The sequence below is a fragment of the Lissotriton vulgaris genome, chromosome 10 (assembly GCF_964263255.1).
Source record: "Lissotriton vulgaris chromosome 10, aLisVul1.2, whole genome shotgun sequence".
Lineage (NCBI taxonomy): Eukaryota > Metazoa > Chordata > Amphibia > Caudata > Salamandridae > Lissotriton > Lissotriton vulgaris.
Genome location: NC_141698.1, coordinates 540952196 through 540976257, shown reverse-complemented (window position 1 = coordinate 540976257; position 24062 = coordinate 540952196). Strand labels below are relative to the sequence as shown.

At 45.2% G+C, this 24062-nt stretch overlaps 1 protein-coding gene across 2 annotated transcripts in view; it reads right to left on the bottom strand.

Annotated features, from left to right (window-relative positions):
- CLCN7 (Cl-/H+ antiporter 7) overlaps nt 1-24062 on the bottom strand; it is a 353427-nt gene that overhangs the window by 70234 nt on the left and 259131 nt on the right. For both annotated transcript variants that reach the window (XM_086941381.1, XM_086941382.1), the window contains one exon: nt 1576-1714. In XM_086941381.1, the coding sequence (XP_086797507.1) occupies nt 1576-1714 (139 nt within the window). The remainder of the gene's footprint in view (nt 1-1575; nt 1715-24062) is intronic.

Sequence of the window (24062 nt, the reverse complement as noted above, 5' to 3'; positions counted from 1 at the left end):
CTCTAAATTAGGCCCAAGTAACAAAGCACCTACAAATTCTTTGTTAAGTGCTCTGACAATCTTGAGGCATGGGTTGGACTATAGCTAATACATTGTCATTAAATTTCCCTAACCCTACTTACAGAGGGAATCACTATTAAAAAGGAACCCTAAAGGTCAGCAGCTTGAGAGAAAAGCTACTCACTGGGTGAAAAGGAAGCGTAGCCAATTTATTGAGCAAAGAACATAAGTTACATAGGAGGTTTCTTCAGGGCTCAGAACACCTGTTTTTGCACTAAGCGGTATGGGCTGGAGAATTCTTGGTATTCAAAAAGTACTTGTAGAATCTGTCATATCCTATGAGTATTCAGGAATGACTCGAGACCGGCATGGTGACCTGCTACTCGAACAGCGTGGATTCGAAGTAGTGAAGGTTCACTACTTCGAATCCACGCTGTTCGAGTAGCAGGTCACCATGCCGGTCTCGAGTCATTCCTGAATACTCATAGGATATGACAGATTCTACAAGTACTTTTTGAATACCAAGAATTCTCCAGCCCATACCGCTTAGTGCAAAAACAGGTGTTCTGAGCCCTGAAGAAGTCTCATCAAAAGAGACGAAACGCGTTGGCTAGAAAAAGAGAAAAAGAAAAATTCATTGTGATTTGGAACATTTGTCTACAAAAAATAAAGGATTGAAAATATACATCTATCCAGCTCGGTCCTGTTCATTTGATACGGATGTTTCCTATTATCGCAAAGGACATTACTTGTATTTTACAAGAACATTTTTGTTGATGGGTGCTGATTCCAAAGTTTATGCTGTTTTGTTTAGGACTTCTGTCCTTGAGAGGAACTTATAGGGTTGTGTTCCTAGGTCTCTCAAGCACCATCATATTACTTCAAGTCACAGACTACGACAGGTGCAGGTACTTTGCTCCAACCCTTCCTTTGTCAGTTTACATAGGAGGTTGCTTGAGGCTTGGGCATTTAATATAAGTTTCCCAGAAGAGAAATGCACGTATAAGTGGCACTCCATTTTCTAAATCTTTCCTTGGAGCTCAGCCCATGCCCCATTTTTGTAAAGGTATCCATTGTACTGGGCCCCTGAACTGATAACATTATTTTTAAAAATCAGTTAAAAACCTGCTAAATTACCAATTCATTCCTTTTTCAGTACGATCCTGACAAATTTACCGTGGACCATTTATTTCGGATGAACCTCCTTCGGAAATTAGCAACCTAGTAAACTTAAATTACGAAGTAAATACATGTATGTACCTGGTTCAGAAAACTAGGACGCTGATTTTAGGTTCTCAGAACATCTCTGGAACATATATCTAAGCCCTTCACAGTGATTTCATATCACAAAGTTTGACAGCATACTAAAACACACATTTTTCTAGACCTTCTATCTAGGCTTCACTTATTTATTAGTAAGGTTTGCCAACACTGTGTAAGAACTATTTTGTAGGAAGTGAGTTTTACCTGCTGCAAGTATTTGTTTGGGGAATTCAAAACAAATGCAGTGGATATTTTAGGGAGCGACTGGGCCTAATGAAGGTTTTTCCTTGATGGAGATGCCAATTACAATACCTGGAGTGGGTATTCCACAGCAGTCCCTCGAATTGGTTTGCAATCATTTGAGTAGTAGATCAGGAGGAAGGACACTGTGGCGGTTACGGCTGCTAGCAGTGTGGCTTCAATGACTTGTAAGTGACGGCGATGCAAATAACTAGCATGAGAGAAGGCATAAAACAAGTGTAATTATTAAAAGGAAAAACAAAAAGACAAAAAATTCCTCAACTTACAGTAATTCTCAGTCTCCAAGTTCTATGTTCTTGTAGGTTTACATTATTAAATTATCCGTTTCTATAAAAGTGAAAGTGTACAACCTACACCAGTTCCCATACATGTACATCTGGGCCACTGTGACTTTATGCCCTATCAGAACCTTACCCTACATCTCCCAAGAATGTTGTGTTTACATGAGGGAAAATGGATTAACTCAATGTTGTGTGTACATAAGGAAAGTTTACATCTTCTATTGTAAACTAAACATTTGACAGGTTAGACTAATATCTATCAAAAGAGCTTTTCGTCTTCCAGCGTTATGTGGGATGAGGATGGTGGTTTTGGTTCAGTTTACTGCAGCTAATTAAATGCAGGGAAATTACACAGGGGAAAGATATGGTAGGATGGTGGAGGTAGCGGTTTAGTACACTGTGGCTAATTCAGTCAGTGCAGAGAATTCCACAGACAACATTTATCAGAAAGAAGGTGAAGTACACAGCACCAACAGAAACAAGCATTTACAATGCAACGGTTTCGCCTTTTAAAAAGTTAGAGCTATTGACATTGTTTATGACAAATTTTTATCTCAACTGGTAAGCTCATTCTGCACATTAAGTGACTGCTGCTGAAATCTCTTGTGCCCTTATGGCAGGGCCAACTCAGCCCTTCATATTGCCAAATTCATTAAATTGAGTAAAGACTTTGCTACATTTGTACAAAGGCAATTACAATGATTGACAGACTCCATTATGGACTGGATAAATACAGTCACTTTAAAATAATAAATAAAAACATATGACAGCAGTGACATAAGGAAAAAAAACTAACAGATCAGCATCTAACCCCAAGCCTGTTGTCCCTCTTGGAGATATAATCTAGATGTGCCATACATGGCAATAAAGTGGCATTTAAGCTAGACCGGAAGACTAGATGTAATGCATTTCCCTTGGTGTTATCCGACTGGCAACTTGTCTCAATCAAGATAAACTTCAGTTTTCATCCCATCCCATCTTATATTTTATTTTCTTTAGAATGCCTCTAAAACGTCGTTTTTAGTGCTGGGCTGAGTTATGATCAACTGGCCCACATTGACCCAAGCGAGTTTGATAATAGGATAAGTGACACAATCATCTCATTAATTTAAGGACCTATCAGCCAGTGGAAGATTGGCACTGTCCACTTTTGCACCCACCGACAAGTCCAAAAATGTTTGCCCATGGTAGATATATAGGTCTTTTTTTTTTTAACACCTGTTCATTAGTGCACATCGCTCTTGTACTAACCCTGTGCACTGCATCAACTATACAATATGTAGCCTGGCACCCGTTATTTACAGCACAGATGCACACACACCCAGGCACGCACCCCCACACAGATGCGCACACATACACAGACGCGCACACACACACACAGATGCGCACATACACAGGCACACACACTCACAGATGCACACATCCAGGCACGCACCCCCACACAGATGCGCACACATACACAGGCGCACACACACACAGATGCGCACAGGCACACACACTCACAGATGCACACACATCCAGGCACGCACACACACACAGATGCGCACATACGCCCAGGAACGCACACACACAGATGTGCACACATACACAGGCGCACACATACACAGATGCGCACACACCCAAGCAGGCCAGGCAGGCACACACACAGATGCACACACACACTATACACAGATTCGCACATATGGACAAGAATGGAAAGTTAAAGAAAACAATGGGAAATAGGAAAACCTGCTCGTAGGCACACGCACGCTTGTAAGTGAAGGTCATTTATGACCTCAGCTCAGCTGACGTACTACGTTGCACCTCGAAGGAGTGACTAACACAATTGGAATATTCCGAGTCATAATTAACCTATAAAGGTTCACTTCGTAGGACGTGGCAGCAATTGCAAATATTATCGATAACAGCAGTTTAATCAGCCTCTCATCTCATTGAAAATATATGAAATTGTTCACCCTTTTGTAGAGTTCAGAGTCTCTGAAGTTCCCAGGTCGTGAGTGCACTGCTGCTTCATGAATCGATGCACTCTGCAGCAGCTGAGGACAACCACTCCTGCGGCTGCCGCGGTCCGAGGCTCTTTCTCAGCCTCGCCTCAAGTGTGGGGTCAGGTCAATCCGGTCGTGGTGCCTGGATAAATGTAATCAACAAATACTGCCACTGTGCGAGGGCCTCTCAATTTTGCTAGCACTTTCACAAGCGAAGACTGCCGCCGGTAGTAATGATAATCCCGCTTGCGGGATCATAAATGCTTCAGCGCCATGATTGCCCACTAGTGTAAACTCCAAAACATGTCACCTGTTCGCGCCGCAGACATTCGAAGTCTGCGGCGTCATTGGGCAGCCGAGCACAAGGCGCTGAATCGACGAGGTTTCTGTACTGCCAGGTCTGGTAAAAGTCTTAGTCAGTGGAGTCTGAAACCACTATGCTAGGGGGCGCCGGATTTTTTTTGCAAGCAGTTGCGCTTGCACTTTCACATTCATACACGTGCGTACTACTGGCTGCTCAGCACCAGCCGCCACACATGTGCCCGCCGCCCCCAAAAGAGGACCGCCCCACCCGCCCCCCCCTAGCTACGCGGGTGTCCGGACGGATGCCCGCAGGGCAGCGTTACCTGGATGACAGTGGCGAGAGGCTGCAGCGATGACTCAGGGATGACAGCATGAGGCTGGCTGCCGGCGAGGCAGCGGGAGCCGGGCAAGGGCATGCGGTGAGGCGGCATCAGCTCAAAGCCTCGTTCACGCCCATGATGATCGGCGATCAGAGGTGCATGTATTGAGCACCTGACCATTTAAACGAATGGGTGGGAAATAATTCCACACTGACGGCACAATACGCGATACCGCTTGTTCAAGACCCGGATACAAGATGGCAGTGCCAAGAAGTTTATAGACTATAATCAAGTTGGCGGACGAAGGTTCAACTTCAAGCTGGACAGTGCGTACAGTTTAAGCAGGACAGAACAATCACGGGAATCCACTGCAGATGAAGAGGAGGGCTTTTGAAGACGAGCCAATATAGTAACACGTTGGCGTGCTCAGCAAAAGCCTGAGTCTTTCGCATTCATTTATTTCAGTAAACTGCATGTTTTAAATGTGTAAACCAAAAGAATTGAAAGGCGCCCATGTATACATGATACAAACCCCTTTAAATGTACGAGAGTTGCCACTAAATTGTATCTATTAAAGGCGTAACAAGTGTACAATTATAGCAGCAAATACACACAAACCTTGTGGGTACAGCATGGGTTGTATGCATGATCTACAGATATAAGCAACCCGAACTGAAATTAGGGCAAACCATAGTGGTTTTTGTCAGTCCTGCTAACATTGGAGCACTCCAGTATGCGCTAGCTAGAAGACATTTTTTTTTTTAACTAGAGATTCAAATGGTGGGCCGATAGGTGGAGGGAGTACAGCCGACCAGAGTTACAGATGAACGGGTGACAGCTTCCAGCTTACAAGTCAATGTGCTTGGAATGACTGGTATGTACAAGCTGGACCTTGGGGAGAGGCCTTCTCCGCCCTGGTTAACTCCACCCCGTCCGGGAAGGAACAATGAAAAGGAAATCCGAAGATCGCATGCGTACTGTCGAATGTAAAAAGTTTTGTTGCAGTCTCAGTACAATTTACTGCACGGTACTTCTACTGTATCAAACGTTTTAGAAAATTCTCTGCATGAGAATAACGACATGAAACATTGAATAATGTCGAGAACGAGCACAATCGATTCGTAAAATTAAGAGGAGCAACAGTGATCCATGGGTGATCAAGTTAAGGACCGAAGAAAAACGTTTCGGCATACAAGTGCAATTAAGTATCAAAACGCGTGCGATAAAAGAGGCAAGACAAAAAGTGTCGATAATATTTGAACCCAGAACGGACAGAGTGAAAACTGTAGTACTCGCCCTGTTAATTACGACCTTGCTGCCTCGGCTTACATACAACAAAGTTTCGCAGCTGACGTCCACGCACACTGGGGGAGGGATGGAGGCCACGCACACTGGGGGAGGGATGGAGGCGAGAAACTGGTGTGTAACCCGTCACTTGCAGCACGGAGTGCTATACGCATGTGAATAGTTAAATGAAGGGGTTTCCACTTTACCCAGAGATGCAAAAAAAAACGCATTGAAGAAGCATTCTAGTGGAAACAAGTAAAGCAAACACATAAATCACAGAACGAACTCGACAAAAGCAGGCTTCTACGTCAAAATTACAATTTCAGAGAATGGATTTGGTGCATTTTTCTGTTGCATCAGATACATGGATTCATAAGTAGTGCCCACCCACAGCTCTGCTCTGCCATTGTCCCACAGCAACTCTCGGTCTCCTGCACGCCCCTGCTGACTTCGAAAGCATAACAATAAACCGCCTGTGCAGGGCTGAAGTGCCGCTCTCACTAGACCACAACCCACGCTGCCTCCTCACACATAGCGCCTGCCCCGAGATATTAAACAGAACAGGTTCGGGCATCACACCCGCCGTTGTTTGCACCCCCATGGGGCAGACACACACTGCACACACTGTGCATTCACGCTACCCCTTTGCACCCGGCACTTAATGCACTGCACTTACAAGAACGCATGTGCACCTTTAACACTGTATCTGCCCCCAGCAAGGCGTGCTTTGCCACTGCCCCATTACAGGCACTAGCCCCCCAATCCTAAAGGCTCGACAAGTGCACAGAGAGCACTCGCCTTCTCTGGTGCCCCTTAGCGCTGTATGCCCGGTAAGCACTTTGCAGCACTTCGCGCTCTATGGCACTTTGCTCCAACGACACTGCCAGTACTGCACCCCCACCCCCACCAGACCCTGGACGCACTCACCTGGGGTGTCAGCCAGCAGGCAGTGCAGCGGCAGCACGCCCAGCACCAGCAGCAGGAGGAGGGAGCCCCGGCCGGCTTCCCGGCTCCCCGGCGGCCGCAGCATGTTCCTCAAGCGCCGGCTCCTTCCTCCTCTCCCAGGCTCCTCCAGTGCTAACTTTTAGCCGGTCCTCCGCTCCTGCTCCCGTAAGCCCTCCACCCTCGCCCGCTGCTCCCTCCTTCCAAGTGAGGCGGCCGGAGTGGCAGCACTGCAGGCCAGTCCCGCCTTGCTTCACCCGGGTGCTGCGGGAGTTCCTCTCTGGGCTCCCAGTCTGCTGTCACCCGGGAGCAGCGCAGACTTCCAGCGCTCCCCGTGGCTCCTCCTCTCGCGCTGTGGGCGGGAAACAGAAACACGGGGGCCGACCCTGCAGCGGCACTGAGCAGATGCTGTGAGCCCGGGAGGGAAAACCAAGGAGCCCGCGCGCACCTCACCACAGCCAGACAGTGCCCTACCCACGCGCTCATCCGCCACTCACTAGAAGTGAGTATTACGCATTTGAGAGGGAGGCTCTCCCACCCATGGTGTGTTCGCGTAGTCCCAAAATGACACTTGTTTCAGACAGTACCGTGCCAACCAAGCACGCCTCTGTGTACCGGTGCCGCCACATCAAAAGTAGCCACGTCTCTGATTTCAAAGAAATGTGAAAATCCTACTGTTTGTTTGAAAACGAATGCATTTTTATTCAGAACTTAAAAGTTTTATACATTGCACCTTTATATGCTTCGTGCACCCCTTTATACTAGTGTTTTTATCACCAGTCTCATGATGTTTGTGATTTGCACCATCAGCTGCCAGTCATTTAGCGGAAAGGCAGCAACTAAGAAAACAAGTCAGGTCCCGGGCCGTGCTGTGATTGGCTGGCGTCACGGGGGTGTCCCGGGCCGGCAGCCAATCACAGCGCGGCCCGGGAAATGACGTCACGGGGGTGTCCCGGGCCGGCAGCCAATCACAGCGCGGCCCGGGACAAAGGGGCGGGGCTTAAAAAAGCACCAGAAACGCCCCCGAATCGCGTTTTCAAGAGAAAGCGCGATTGACAGCCTCTGTCTCCCAATGGCTAGCCTCCATTTATGGAGCTAGCCAATGAGAGGCAGAGGCGGTGCCGACATCCATACTGAAGACAAAAGTTTTCAAACTGGGAGGGGCACTTCGTGCCCCTCGCCAGGTCGAAACCTAAAAAGTAGAGTTGGGCGGAGAAAGATAGAAACTGAAATCTGGGAAAATGGAGTCAGTCCATCAATGGGGAAAAAGAAACAGAGGGGACATTCAACATGGGCAAGGACAGTTGATATGGACAGTGATGATCCCGATGCTGAATTCAGCTAAAACCAGTGGTAGAGGTTTAGTACATTAATGCTAACTGAGCACATTCCGTAGGGTTTACCAGCCAAACCTGACATTACTCAATGTGTTAAAATACAAGCTTCACAAAAAAGAGGAACCCCAAGAATTTGTAGGAGTGAACCTGCGATTTGCATAAAAGTACTCATTTATTGGGATTCACTAAATGGCAGTCAGTCTGACCAAATCCCACAACTGTGGACTGTCCAAAGAGTGGAAAATCCACAACCCTCAGAAGTAGCATAATGTGCAACTTCACATTTCTTTTTGTTCTTGTTTTTCACTTACATGGAAGATATTTTCTATCTGGAAATATCACTACTAGCTACATACTACAAAAAATGTGGATGTTCCTTGCTCCTTCCCATGCTAATGACACCAGTTGCACCTTCCTTACTAGATAGGAATAAGTTAACAAGATTAACTCACTCTACCTTGGTCTACCTAATCATCAAATGCCCCTCCTGCAAGTGGTTACAAATGCTGCATCCAGACTGATAACTCGAGTGAAACCGTACAACACATTGTCCAATTCTTAATTCAGTCCAAAGGCTCTTTCTCAACACCAAAATTATCATCCTATTCTTATTATTCCTCTACCACACACACAAGTTATTCCATTTTGAAGCCCCAACACATTTCTAATTAACATATTTCAACACAAAATTGTTGAATGCCCACAGGGTTCATTGGATAGCAGCTCAAAAGGAGAGAGGTTAGACAACTTAAAAAAGGTCTGCCTGTTGACAAACTGTATTATAAAACAAGCATTTACAATGCAATAGGTCTCGCAGTGACAATGTTTAGAGCTATTAGTATTGTAAATGATATACTTTTTTATAATGTTGTTCTTTTCTAAAAAGTACACAGTATATATTAGCAATTGTGCACCATCAGAATTTAGATGAATTAGTGCCTGATAAGTGAAAGTAAAGCGATAGGGAGCCAGCGATGTGGAGACTGACAGTGCGCGGTGACAGAGAGGCAGGTAGGTACGCGCGTGTGTGTGTGTGTGTGTGTGTGTGTGTGTGTGTGGGGGGGCGGGGGGTCCTCGATTGGGAGAAAGTTAATAACGTGAAGAAAGTGTGACCAGAGGGAGATCACAGGAGATTGTGTGTGTAGGTGGTGTGGAGTGATGTAGATAAAGAGAGGGGGTACGGATGTGCACCGGTAGAGAGCTGTGATGTGCGGTTGGAGGGAGGTGGTGAAGAGCGAGGCGGGGTGAGGGCTGAGTGGGAGGCCGAGGGTAAGGGCGAATGGAGGCAGCTGGAGAGAAAGTATCGTAGTGCAGATGGAGAGGAGGGAAACTAGATGGGCAAAGAGAGAGAAGAACAGTGGAGGGAGGAGAGCTAAGGTGAGGGTAACTGGTGCTGCACGAGTTGAGGGGGAGCTGGTAGAGATGAGGGGCTTCAGGTGGAGGAGGGTTCCTGGTGGAGTAGAGGATGTGCCTGTTTCGTGGCAGAAGGGAACAGGTGGGGTGGAGGGTGCAGGTGGAGGAGAAGAGGGGCTTCAGACGGAGCAGCGTTACAGGTGGAGTAGAGGGGATTCACTTGTTGGGAGGCAGAAGGAAGAAGGTGGAGAGAAGGGGGGGTGCAGTGTGCAGGTGGAGTGATAGAGCGGTAGAGTGTGCAGGAGTAGCGGAGAGTGCCGGTGGGTGGGAACAGGTCAGTTAGGGGGAGAGCCGGGGTAGAGGCTAGGGCAGACGTTGAGAAGTGGGAAGGTACGGGTGGAAGGGGTTGTTTGGGTGGAGCAGGTATACGGGTGAAGTAGACAAATGTGCTGGTGAGTAGACTCAGGTGGAGCGGGGGTGCGCATGGAGTAGAGAGAGTACAGGGTGAGGAACGTAGGCAAATAGGTGGAGGGCGGATATGGAGCAGACACAGGTGGAGGAGTGACCAGATCAAGCTAAAGTAAAGGTAGTGGTAAAGTGAAGGAAGCTGTGCAGGAGAAGAGTGAGGGTGGCACGGGTGTGTATGTGTGTGTGGGTATGCACAGACAGCATGTAATTGACGGGCCAAAGTAACATCTAGCAAAAGGATGGAGATCAGAACAAGCACACTGTAGCTGGATGAAAATCTGTATTTGCGCAGTTAATTAAAACCATTGCAGTTAAGATAAAATAGGTTAAGCCAGGATGATAAATGTAAGTCAATTCATTCAGACATTTGCTACAATCATAAAAACAGATAAGAACTAGGATTATAAAGTCCATGGCATCGCCGAAAGAATTCTTACGCAGCTAAAAACTAACACATGCAACAACATCAAAGCAAGCACAATGTATAAATAGCGCGTCACAACCCACGCAGTAGGCGCACAATTAAAATGTACAGACAACTCTCGCAGACATGTGGGATGGGAAACGCAAACAGCGTGAGCATGTAGGTGGCCAAACTAAGAGAGTATGTGCAGGAAGGAGAACCATGACGATCCTGCATGAGACATGCTGAGCAGCCCTTGCACGCAGTCAAGAAAGGGAGGAGACAGTCACCTGCAGGGTAAGCATGTGCAGGGAGATCACAGATCCGTCATATTTTCAAGGGGAACATTTGTAAACACAACATAGTAATTCCAGGTAAACACCAAGCATTGGAACAGAGACCAGCCCTGCCACGCCGGATCACGCAGGACGACACAGGTCATTCTTAACAGGTGTGTATTGCACATTGGGAATAACACAGCTTGCCAAGGGGGTATAAATGAACAACATACTAGGCCATCGCGTGGGGGCACAACTTGCCTCCCCCTTTAAAAGTATGACGGCGAGTTTCAGCCATGTGGGAATCACCACAGCAGCCTATCCCCTGCTGTCAGACGCCAGCACGTGCATGAGAGGTAGAAGGAGGCACATGTTCAGCCTCGTTGGGCTGTGTATGAGGTTCACAGTTCGCTCTTTCCCAGCAGCATCCGTAGACTTGGCAAGCCCGATTCTACTTTTAAAGCACCATTGCCCAGCAGTCGGACCTCTCCTGACTAGAGATGTTCGTATTTTAAATAAAGATTGGAAAAGCCTTTTCTTGTTTCCAAGTACGATTTAAACCGCAGCAGGGCAGAAACAAAAACTCCTGCCCCCTCAGGCAGGCCTGCTGTTCTCTCCCTCAGCCAGGACGTAGGCGGCGCCAGGGAAGCCCTGCTCGCAGTGCATGCTGGGAAGCTGGGAGTCCCGTTTTCCGGAAGTGATGCAGGGAGAGCCGGTGTACTATCAATAGACCCACCCCATCAAGAGGAGCGGAAGCTGGGAGTCCCGTTTTCCGGAGGTGATGCAGGGAGAGCCGGTGTACTATCAATAGACCCACCCCATCAAGAGGAGCCCGATCCCCATCAAGAGGAGCCCGATCCCCAGCAACAGCCCGGTGAGTGGGAGGGGAGGGGTGTACGCGCGTGTGTCTGTGTGCGCTGGTGTGTGTGTGTGTGTGTGTGTGTGTGTGTGTGTGTGTGTGTGTGTGTGTGTGTGTGTGTGTGTGTGTGTGTGTGTGTGGGTTTGTGTTACTATCCTTGTGGGGACTTGGGCATGATAACACACTCACGCTGTGGGGACTTGATTGCACTGTGGGGACCTGAACCCAGGTCCCCACAAGGTAATGTCTTCTAAATGATTAAAAATGACTTCAGGAACATCTGTGTCAATTTTTACAACTTTTGAAAAAATTGCCTTGTGGGGACCTGTGTTTCATAAAGTGTGTTTATATTTTTGCTCGCTCTGTCCCCGTAGGCAGGAGGTGGTACTGCAGTCCTAAACACACTTTGCATTTAAAACACACATTGCTCACAGAAACAAATACTAGCAGCAGAAAGGATGCACATTTCAAAGGGAAAGCTCCATATCCCTTTATTTATCCAAATATTTTGAATGTAAATTAAACTTTTCTCTACATAAAAACTTATTTACATGATGCTGCTATTGAATTTAGTATTTTTGTGTCTGAAAAGTGTGGTTTTATGAGCATTTTTAAAATCTATTTGAGTTGGAACACTTCACTATTGCCATGTAATCTTTATCTTCAATTAAAGAATGATGGTGCACTGCACTGTGATATAAAGTAAATGATTCTGATCATGTTTTGTAGATAACTTAGAGGACTATTCAGGCCCAGTGTTCAGAGCCCTTGCCTTTTTTCGCTATTGCAAAGTCAATTCACTCCAAGACTCTGACCATCCTTTGGTGGACTAGCCAGCCAGAGTCTACTTCAGTGCTGGTGGTGCCTGGTGCAACAGTATTTTTTGGTGCACCCCATGACCTCCTTCTGCATGGATGACCTCACTACAACCCTTCAAATGTGCCCCTCATCTATCATAGCCCCTCTCTCACATGCATTTGTTTTATCATGCTACTCACACCAGTGTAGGTTGTCAGAGCAGTATACATCACAGACATTATACAGAGACAATGAATCATACAACGCTAAATTAGTCTGTAGGTAATGCTACAAAAGACACTAAGGATTACGAGGTGTAGTAATCGCATGTCATCCATTGAATGTTTTTTCTGGAGACGCACACACTCAGGATTTAAAACATACCACAGTGGTTGGGATACGATTTTCTAATCCAAATGTACTACTATCCAAACAAAAAGTTTTTAACAATATTAGGATAATGAAAATCTGGGGGGAAAACATAACATTCTAACCTATACCATACAGTTTGCATGCAGCTCTGATGAAAGTTCTTTGGTCACTGTTCTATTTAAGATTGTAATTTATGAACTGCAAGTAAGGGAAAGATCTCTGCAACAAGAGCAGTTATCCCCTGAGCAAATCACATAAAATACAGTCCTTTTGTCTGCATGGTGAACTTTATTTGCAGTAGGCATATTAACAACCTGGGCATAATTTTGACCACACTAATCAGAGTAATTTTTTTAATTCCTTTTCAGTAGGTACTCTTTGACGTAGAAATACTGATAATAACGCAATTACACCTGCTCGCGTAACTAAGAGTAATTTAGGGAAAAATAACCCTATCAGGAGAAACTTAGTGAGTGTATGTGGCTGCTTGAGCTTGATATTTGTGTTCTGCTGCATTTAGTGTTATTTCTCAATGTAAAATGCATCCTTGCGTCCAAAATGAAATTTAGCGCTAGAAGCTGGGAGCAAGTTGGAGGAAAAACTCAACAGCACATTTAGGGCTACTGCTTAGCACAAAATGCCTTCTAAAGCCCATTATGGCTGTTTGGGGGGCATTTGGCAATAAGAAAATAGTGCTAAATACGGGGGAGGTACATTTTTTGAAAAACCTACCCCAGGAGCACATTTCGCAAGCATGATCAGCTCCTTGCCCTTGCTATTCGTGTTCTGTTGCATTTAGCACTATTTCTTAACATAAAAAGATTTCTTATGCTCATCTTTGGACGCAAGGGTGTATTTTTTGCATTATGAAATAGCACTAAACCTAGAATTACTCTTTTTGCGTAATTATGCATAATTCCACTTGATTACCCTACAGTAATTAAGCGAGTTACGCCCACCCCATTATTAACCCTCTGCTCTACATTCAGTTGGATCAAAACTACCACTAGCAAAAACTCTGAACTCTCTCCAGCAGGAAGATTAATCACCAGAGTTATCTTGACATTTTTATTGTTGTCTGAAAACTTATGTACACAAAATGAACTCTGCAGCAGGTACTTTTAAGCTCATACGTTACTTTTAAACACAGCCCATCCCTGAACTCAGCGCCAGGTGCGGCTTCACCAGCTGCACCGCTCTAAAGCCGTCCTGTAGATAGCATCCCACCCTCAGGCTTTTCATCCCAGCATGGGGCTTCTTTTATGTTCAAGTGGTATTATCCATTCTCCGTAATAGCCTAGGGTTCACTAGACTGTAAGTACATGGCCAACTGGGCTGTGTCTCAAACACATCCTCTGACTTGCATCACTTCAGACCATTCTTTTTCTGCATTTCAAGCCACTCTTGAAATTTCAGGAGCGCTTAAAGCACACTGATCTGTATTTTCTAGCCAGGTGTCACACTGCATCCATTAGTGTTGAAGGCATCAACAATGGAAAATCACCTAAGAGTACTGTTCCTATTGCCTGCTTTGACTGGAGAAACACAGTAATCAATGGGTATTTAAGGGTGTTACTGGTGCCCTTTTGTGGAGCACACACCCCTGACATCTCTTCAGAGAACACCACTTCTACACATGATGGGATGCACCATCCAAAAACCTCCTGATTCAGGGTAACTGATCCAGGATCATCACCCTTGTTGAAAGCTCAGTTGCTCTAGGGTTGCACTCTGCATTGCCACATGGATACTTGGTGGTGCATGGTAAGACACAGCAGACACCATGGAGCTGGGGTGCTGGATGTCAGGCTGGAAAGCTGTTGCATACTGTGTGGCCCCTTGTCCCCTCATCCCTGCATATTACTTACATACACCCTTCACCCTATGGACAATCAGAAACACACTAATTTTAAAATCATATCAAGTTAACCCATGGTTTAACCTATTGCCAGGGCTTTAAGTGAGATGAAAAAAATGGGGGTTCTCTCAAAAGGGCGTGATCAATGTAATTAAGGGCGTGTCTTAAAACACATAAACTAACAATCTGTGTGTGCCGCTCAACTTGTATTTTGCTGTTTCTGTTATTGCATCCAGATATACGATACAACAAGTAACATCATACCTACAACAAGTCAGGACTATTGGCTTTGTCAATGGTTGTTAGTTGCATAAGATAAATAAGCAGCAACTATAGCTTGTATATAATATTCAAAAAGTTTCCACTTAAAGCCCTGGGGACACCACAACAATGTTGCTGCTCCTGAGTTTCAAAAAGAGAAGAGAAATCCAGAGAGAAAATGACTCTTTAAAGGATTTCCCTTCCCTTACAACGCACACCTGGCATGACGTTATGCCGTAACTTATTCACTAGTGAGAAGTGAACAGTGTGAGCATGCGCACATCGATGTGCCTGCTGTCACTGTGGTTGGAAAAAACGAACCGCCTGTGCCAGGGCACAAGACAGAGCCCGAGAGAGACCCATTTTGAGGCCTCCTTTAAAAAACTGAGCACCGTTAAGACCCGGCCCACTTAAAGTCCTGCCTATTGCTCTTATTTTAATGTGAATGCAAAACTGAGAGAAAATACTTTTGATTTGTTTCGTTTGCACAGTGCAATAACATGCCACTTCGATAAGAGGCATGTTGCATACTTGTTTCAAAATTGAGAGTATATGTTGTAGACAAAAATGTTTTTTATCAGAACTCATAGGCTGGTTTTTGGAGAAAAATGTTTTTAAATCTGATATTCCAGTGATAAATCATGTGGTATTGGGTAGACTTTGTACAAATGTTATCACCTTGGTACCAGAGTTGTTAGTGCTATAACTATTATATATAAGCCAAATAGAGGCAGCATACTAGCAAAGCCTTTTATATTACACTTGGCAACCATGCATGATGACCTGAAGTGATTACGGCTGGTCTTTATTTTGCATATGGCTGCTCTTAATGTAATTTTGTCAGATGTGGTCACTTTTACAACACAAATAATAATAAAACGTCTCGATGAGTTTAATTGAACATAAGTAGCTCTTATTAGAATGAGGGTTGGAGGTCCCTGCTCCAGTGCCATTATGCCACTCTTCCAAGACCCTCTATATGCCTCCGCTCTTCTTGTTTCCCCTCCACCCACTTGTATCTTTCAGTTTATAAAGAGAGAACAATTATTTTCACCCTACAAAAGCCATAACTGTTGTTTTTTTTTAAATGTGTTTTTAGTTTAGAATAAGCATAGGTAACCAATATACATATGGGCTTATTTACAAGCCCCTTGCGCCGCCGGTGCGTCACTTTTGGGGAAAAGTGACGCACTGGTGGCGCAAGGGTTTTGTAAATAAGCCCCATAAAGTTTCAATGATGTAGGCACTTCCATAGTGCTAAAACTTCACTGGAGCAACCATGCACATTCTCTCCTGCTTTTCTACACACTTAGGGGCAGAGTTACAATTACTGGCGCATCCCTGCAAATTAGCAGGGATACGCGAGTAATTGTGCGCCGCAGCTCCTGCACCCATGATGCCCTGCATTTACAATGCGGCGCACCATGGGGCAAAAACGGCACAGATGTGTCACACATCTGTGCCGTAAAAGCGGCGCATTGCTGGAGTGGTGTCGCAAGCGCGACGCAGCTCAAGCAATGCTTTGGGGAGCCCTATCTGGACAATACTGTGTCAAGCCTTACGCCTGCTTCTAGCAGGCAAAGGGTTTTGAAGCAGTATTGGCCTAAAAGTGACTGAGTGAAATCTTGTAGATTTCACTCAGCCACTTTTAGGAGGCGTTTCTGCGCAGGACGCCCCCCCCCCCCCCCCTGCGCCGTAACGCAGGGGGGGGGGGGGGGCGGCGCGGCGCAGGGCTTTACAACGTGACGCATCTCCCAGATGCGTCACGTTGTTGATACCCTGCACCATGGTGCATCTTTTGCGCCACCGCTGCGTCACAAAAGTGACGCAATGGCGGCGCAAAAGAGGCGCTAGGGGCTTGTAAATCTGCCCCTTATTTTGTAATGGCGGATAGGTGGAAAGTGGCAAAGTTTGTGTGCGCACCAACTGTTGGAGTGGGTATATAATAGAGATGTGAGTAGTAAATGCACGTGCATGTGTCCATTACTTTAAACTACACAAATGTAAACATGTAGGCAAAAAAACTCAGAACACCTGAGAAAAGCAATTGCCGAATGTTATAATGTCGGCTTGTAAATGTTATTGTTGCGGTTTAATACAAAACTTCATGTCAAGGATGTTTGCAGAATAAAGGGCTTGGGACACAAACCGAGCATGTTATTTGCTTAAGATCATGTCAGGTGAATCTGGGAAAACATAAAGACAAAGCATGCCTTTTGCTACCACACGCAGCAGTAAACTAAACCACTCATCCAAAATGTCCTGGTATTGTATGTTAGATTTAATTCTCACTGTTTAAAATGATGAGCCAGCGCAAGTTCAAGTGTTAAGAAAAGAATGCTGCTGAAAGAAATCCCAATGTCCTACTCCCTCTCCTTTTCCCCTAAAAAGAAAGGAAACACAAACCCGGGCTTCAGCACAGCCATTCAAAGATGTGCAAACGCCGAATCATGCATTACAAAGGGCTCATTAACAAGTCAAGAGGCCTGCAAGCTGGAAACACCTGAGCATGGAGCTTCGCCCAGACTGGGGGATGGGCCGTGCTTCCACGGACATACCTTTGAACGGTTGGCAGGCAGGGCAGTAGTAACTTTATGATGCTGAGCTTGAATTCCACAACTGTTAATGTTAAAACAATTTTCTCATATTAAAATAAGCCGTTATTCGAATTATTGAGGATAGCTCCAGCCAGAATGTCACTGAGGCCCGTAAATGGAAACTTTCCCTGATTATGCGCCACTTCCAGAAGAGAGCGATTTTATGTTAAAAAAAAAAAAAAAGTCTCATTTCCAGGTGCTTCCAACAACATTTCAGAAATCGTGCAGCATAGGGAAAACATTAGGGTGTGTTTTGTCTTCTAATTTAAACAAAAGAGAAAAAAACGATATTTTGATGGAGCTACACTCAGTAATTTAAATAACTGCTTACTGTAACACGAGAAACTTGATTTAACATTAAAAGTTGTAAAATTCAATCTCAGTGGCATAAAGTATTTGCCAAAACATATCATAAAAACATTCAATAGATGTGAATGCTATAGAGCGATCACCCTAGATCTGCTGTTTGGAGTCATTAAGTGAAGGAAGGAACTAAAAATAACGATGCAATTTTAACCAGTTTTGTGAGAATTAGACTAGAAGATATTTTCTTTTATCTTACTTTTAAGCTTTCAAAAGAAAGAAAAAAAACTAAATGTCCTTCAAAATTCTTGGGCATTGGGCAGCGTGGAGGCGAAATGAGGGAAAGTGTTTCACAGTATCGCAGCTGTAAAGTGAACGATGTACAAGACTATACCGATCCACCTGTTTAAAACCATTGGAATACTGTATTATAAACAGGGTCATTGCAATTATGTGGCAAGGGAAGAGGAAATTATGCGGGGTGCTTGACCAAACTATCCGGCGTGATAAGGCACATTTTGCAACAGTTGTCCTTCATTATTTTTGTTTTTTACTCATATAAGCACTGTATGGGTCAAGCGTTCATGTCATTTGTACCAGTTTTAACACCCAAATACATTTTCCATTTTAGTAACGTTTGATACCTTCGATCTAGAAACAAAACTGTATGTTATTAAAATCTTTGGATTGTGCAGATGATGAATTATGTAGCATTAGCAGCAAATACATATTTATGAGAAAACTACTACAGCTACATAAATACGAACGCAAGCTATCTGTGGGACTTCATTAATCCACAGCATTCAAAGGGGCCTCGGCAGACACCACTCTTGAAATGCGGGGCTGTCTCACTCAAACGTGGCTTGCTGGGCGCTAGTCGGTAGTTTGTGTTCAGGGGTGGGAAGGGTTACTTGGTGTCAGTAGCTTTCCAGCCTTAGGTGTGTCTCCCTACCACGGAAGGCGGAAACAAAGAGATCGATTTGGACTTATTAACATACTGATTGCTCAAGCGTCTGCTTAGAAAGCACTTACATGTGCTCTCCCCTCTTCTCAGTCAGTTCTAAAAGCATGCTACTATATACTTGTTTTGTCAACAGCTCCTTTGACATTCAGGGGCCCACAAAGTCAAAAGGCTTTTGATGTACTGGGGCGAACATGGCCTACAAGAGTATTTCATTTTTCTTCCGGTGTAGCAGGATTTGGTAAACTAAAAACAGGTTAAAGGCAGAATGAGACAGCTGTACTTGTATTTTATTGTTTTTCTCGACAGGTGCATGAAATGCACTCAGTGCTTGTATATTTAGTGAATTTAATGCCTCAGATGTCCCTCGTTTGTAAGGCCTCCTTCCTGACTTTTAGAGCTACATTTAGCAGTTTTAAAGCGTTTTTTACTTTCATTTTCCTTTTTACAAATGCAGTCTGTTAAATGTTGACTGTCGTATTTCGTCAGTTTTCCAGGGAGGGAGAGTTAGTGGTCCTGTGTCAGGTGGAATGTTTATATAGCCATGAGTCCTACTTCCTTATTTAAGAAACCACTTGTATTGTTATTTTCATATTCAAATGTACTAATCAACCTTGTACGCATTACAACCTATGTTCTGCAGAGTACACCTGTTTCCCTAGCTAACCCTCTCTCCCAGATATGTTATTGTGACTGGAGTCTGCTGGTAAAAAGTACACCTATGCAGCAGCCTCCTAGGGCTTTGCAGTTATGAAATTGAAGTAGAATCTTAATTTCCATGGCTTAATGCATCTTTTCTGTTTGAACTTGGGCATTTCCAGTGCGTTCTGTGCTGTTCTGGGCTTCGGCACAGCTGGAGCATCATAGGATCAAAGGACATTTTGGGTCAGGCACTCTTTGGCACAACTGTGCTTTTTCAGGAAAGTGACACCCAATGTATTCAAGAAGCACATTCATAAAGTGAAATGTTAATATATAACATAATTGGTAAATTATCTTTAGAAACCTGCTCTCTATGGGATCAGGAAAACATTAAACAAGGAACAGGCCAGTAATGTTATGACCACTAATTTTCCAAAACAACCTATACAATCTGGTTTAACTCATTAATGTCAACAAGGTAAGTCACCAATTGCAACTCACTCCGATTGGGGTCAGCAGACCGCCATGTTTCTAATTGCCTTTCAATAAAGTAAATTTACTATATATAGTTCTTTACATGCTGTCCGTTTTCCCAAAAAGAGATTGTGATGCATTTAAAAAAAACGTTTTTTATTTGTTGTTTGAGAGTTGGCAGTGGCTCAGTGAATTACTACCTGCTCCCAAACAAATGTTTCAATTCATGAAGGGAAGGTATTCTAAAGAGAAGCTGTACCTTTTTCTAATGGGTTACCTCCCCAACTTGGGGGTGTAAAAACTTCAAAGTTTTGCAGTGAGATTTAGGTCACAAAACACTGCTTCTGATTTGGTCGCCTACAGCATGCTGCCCCTGCCACTCGCCAAAACCATAGCCATTCAGAATCCCAAAAGGGGATTAGTATATAGCAAACAAAATCTAAATTATCGTAAAATTAGGAATCTGAGCATTTTAGACTATTAAAATGTTTCCAACATCCATTCCAATGAATACCAATGGAAGCAGCTGCACATCTTCTGTGTGAACGGATCATATCTAGATTTTCTTCTCCTATATAACTGACTGACTCATTTCTGAATATTGTATAGTCAATCAAAGGTTTAAGGAGATAGTTGATGTGGCACTCAAATCTCGAATGGGGCACTATGACGAATGACATAAAAATATCAGAGTGCATGCCTTACTTTTTGGATATATGAACCAATTCATCTGGCCAAAAGGAGAATACCATAAGCTCAATAATGGGAATATCTCAAAACAGGGATGCTCAACACAGGAATAAATGTTATAGTAATTTGACAGTGGTGCATGTATTATGAATTTAAGGTGTATATATATATATATATATATATATATATATATATATATATATATATATATATATATATATATATATATATATAGAGAGATATATATATATATATTAACCAAGCAAAACATAACTAATTTCTTAGTTCGCTGTCATAATTCATGATTATTTTCATTCATAATGTGTTGTCTCTCCTCAGAAGATTATATCATTTTACCCAATCATGCAATTCTGCCCGAGTGGGCTAACAAATGTTACAATTATGCCCAAGTTGGTCATGATTGAAATTAATGTGTTAATTTATCCCGAATGGAACATTCATTTGTAGGGATGGTAGATGCATCTGTGGTGGTGAGGCTGGAGTATTGGTGTGAGCCTTGCTGTGGGTTTAGGTAGATTTTGACACACTCTCTAACCAGCAGCTCCGCACCAATTTCCCTGCCGCCAAAGCCTCCTCTCATCCTCCTGAGATGGGTTTGAGCCCCCTGCGTGCCAGTCGCCGCCGCTGAGTATATTATTTGATTCGCTCTGGGCTGTTTCATTATTATTGTCTTGACTGCTATGATTATTGTTGTGTCTCTCTTCTGCTTGCTTATTGTAGCATCTTTACTGCTCATCTTTCTCCCCGCTTAGTTTCTCCCGCCGCTGTGCACCTACGGCCCGCCCCCCCTCCTTTGCCCATCCCACCTCCCAGCTGATCGTCCCACCCCCCTCCCCTTAATGGCGGATGCTGCACAGAGGACGCGATCAGCAGGTGCACCTCTGGGGCGCCGAAGGCGCGCCTAAGGCAAGCCCGTCTGCGCCCTTCTGTGACCCTACCACGGCCTGTGCCAGGAACCATGGATCTCAACCCCACTGTTACAACTCTGCCGCACTCTACGCACTCCACCCCGGAAGACACACCGACTGCAAAAGATCCTCGCCCCATACCACCCATGGACAGTTCTCGTGCAGACTCTGCCGCAGATCCTTCACCAAGACCAAACCATCACAACCTGATGCACACACCGGCGAAACTCTGACATGCATTCTCCAACGTTTGCTCCCTGTACTGACACGCCATAGAGATCTGGGACCGGATACACACTCTCTCGCCCGACGTCCCCTTCCTTGGAAACCTGGACCAACAACACCTCCAGCCCTGACATCGCCACGGCCATCCCCGACGGCTACAAGATCCCGAGAAATGAACGCCCAGTAGGAGGACTCGCCATCGCACACAAGACTGCCCTCCAACTTTGCACATCCAGCACGAGCGACCCCCACTCCAACACAGAACACCTCCACTTCCAGATCCAGCCAAGCCCCAGGACCACACTACGTGGCACCCTCATCTACAGACCGCCGGGACCTTCCACCCACTCCACAACTACCATCGTCTAGCTCGCCACACCCCACACCATCACCTCCATGAGCTACATCCTACTCGGGGACCTGAATCTCCAACTCGACAACAGTGACAACCCAGACTCCACCACTCTCCTCGACAACTTCCCCAACCTCAGTCTGAAGCAGCTGGTCAACACACCCACTCACAAAGCCAGAAACACCCTCGACCCAATATTTGCGGGAGGGACAAACATCCGCTTCAGCCACATCACCTAGCCCCCTTAGACAGACCACCACTGCATCCACTTCACCTTCAGCACCACCAATGCACCCAAGCCCAGCCCGCACCCACCACAAAGGAACTGGAGCAAAGTCACAGAGGAACACCTCAACACCACCCTCCTCCAAGACCCCCCCAACACCACTACCGACACCAACTCTGCAGCCTTAGAATTTCACCACTGGATCTCCCACTGTGCTGACAAGCTTGCACCCCTCCCCGCCAAACAATGCCCTCTGAAGGCCACCTGATTCACCACAGAACTACAGGAAGCCAGACGCTCCTGCAGACACCTAGAGAAAACTTGGCAAAACCATAATACCACGGAAGCACGGAACAACCACAGTTGCGCCCTGAAGGAATACCACCAGCGCATAAGAGACACAAAACGGACCTTCATAGGAGACAAGATCCAGACCAACATGACCAACTCCAAGGAACTGTTCAACGTCATTCAGCAGTTCACATAACCCCCCAGCGAAGCCAGGGACATCACACCTTCCCAGGAACTCTGCGACGAGCTCAGTACCTACATCCACCTGAAGATCAAGGTCCTTTACGACTACTTCAGTGAACAAATGCCGGACACCACCCCCTCCATTTCTGCCGATAAGCTGTCCATCAGGACCTCGAACCCTGCCACTGTCCAACACATCACCACAACCATGAAGAAAACCCACTCAGGAGACCCTACGGACCCCTGTCCACCGCAAATATACCAAAGAGCTGCCGCCGCCATCTGACTTGAACTAGGATGGACTGTAAACACCTCCTTCTTGTCCGGCATCTTCCCAGATGACTGGAAGCGAGGGGGGGAGGTTAAACTCCTCCTCAAGAAACCGATGGCAGACCCAACAGACCTGAAAAACTACCGGCCCATCTCTCTCCTCCCCTTCTCGGCCAAAGTCACAGAGAGGCACGTAAATACCCAACTGACCGCCTTCATCAAAGAGAACTCCATCCTGGATGCCTCCCAGTCTGGCTACCGCCACAACCACAGTACAGAGACTGCCCTCTTCGCCACCACTGATGACAGCCGCACGCTACTCGACCAGGGACACACTGCGGCCCTCATCCTTCTGGACCTCTCCGCAGCCTTCAAAACCATTTCAGACTGCACGCTCGCAGCCAGACTTCACGACGCAGGGATACAAGAAGCCGCCCTCAAATGGATCCAATCCTTTCTCCTCTGCCGAAACCAGTGGATCAGACTCCCTCCCTTCCTCTCCGAACCCACTGATATCAACTGCGGAGTACCCCAAGAATCGTCGCTCAGCCCCACACTCAACATCTATATGATCCCCCTTGCCACCATCGCAGGACAGCATGGGCTCAGCATTGTATCCTACGCCAATGGTAGTCTTGAGGTAGTGGTGACTCAATCAGACCTGATCCCATGAGTGGGAAACAATGTATTGATGTTTGGATGCCAAACAAAGCTATTTTCTTTTCTTAAGGTTGATAATGAAATGTAGAAAACACTTTCTATCAGTTTGCATATGAATAGTATATAGCGCATTGGATGATAAAAAAGACCATTGGATCAGTGCTTCGTTTTCTAGTTATATATGTGCAGATATTAGTTCATTCATACATAGAACAGATTGTAGGAAGTGACTGATGGCTCTGGCCAGTGAGCATGCTCAGCTATTAATGAGGATCTAAATATATATTTTGGACACAGGATGCCACAAAATATGGCTAAAAGTATGTAATCTATGTGGGAACAAAAATGATGACGTAGAACATGTCATGAATGATGCAATATGTGAGGCGATAGCAGTGCTTGGTGGGGGCGCAAGTTATAGTTAGCCCCGCTAAATATAACTGGTGAATTTCTATGTTTTTCTGAGTTCAAAATGTAATTGTTGTGACTGCTATATTCACCTAACTATAACGTTAGTCCAGTGAATTTCTACATTTAAAAAAACCAAACAGATATTTTTCCCACACCTAACTATAACGTTGCTTTAACCTTTCTTTTTTCAAGGAATTTCTATGTTTGAAAACAATGCAA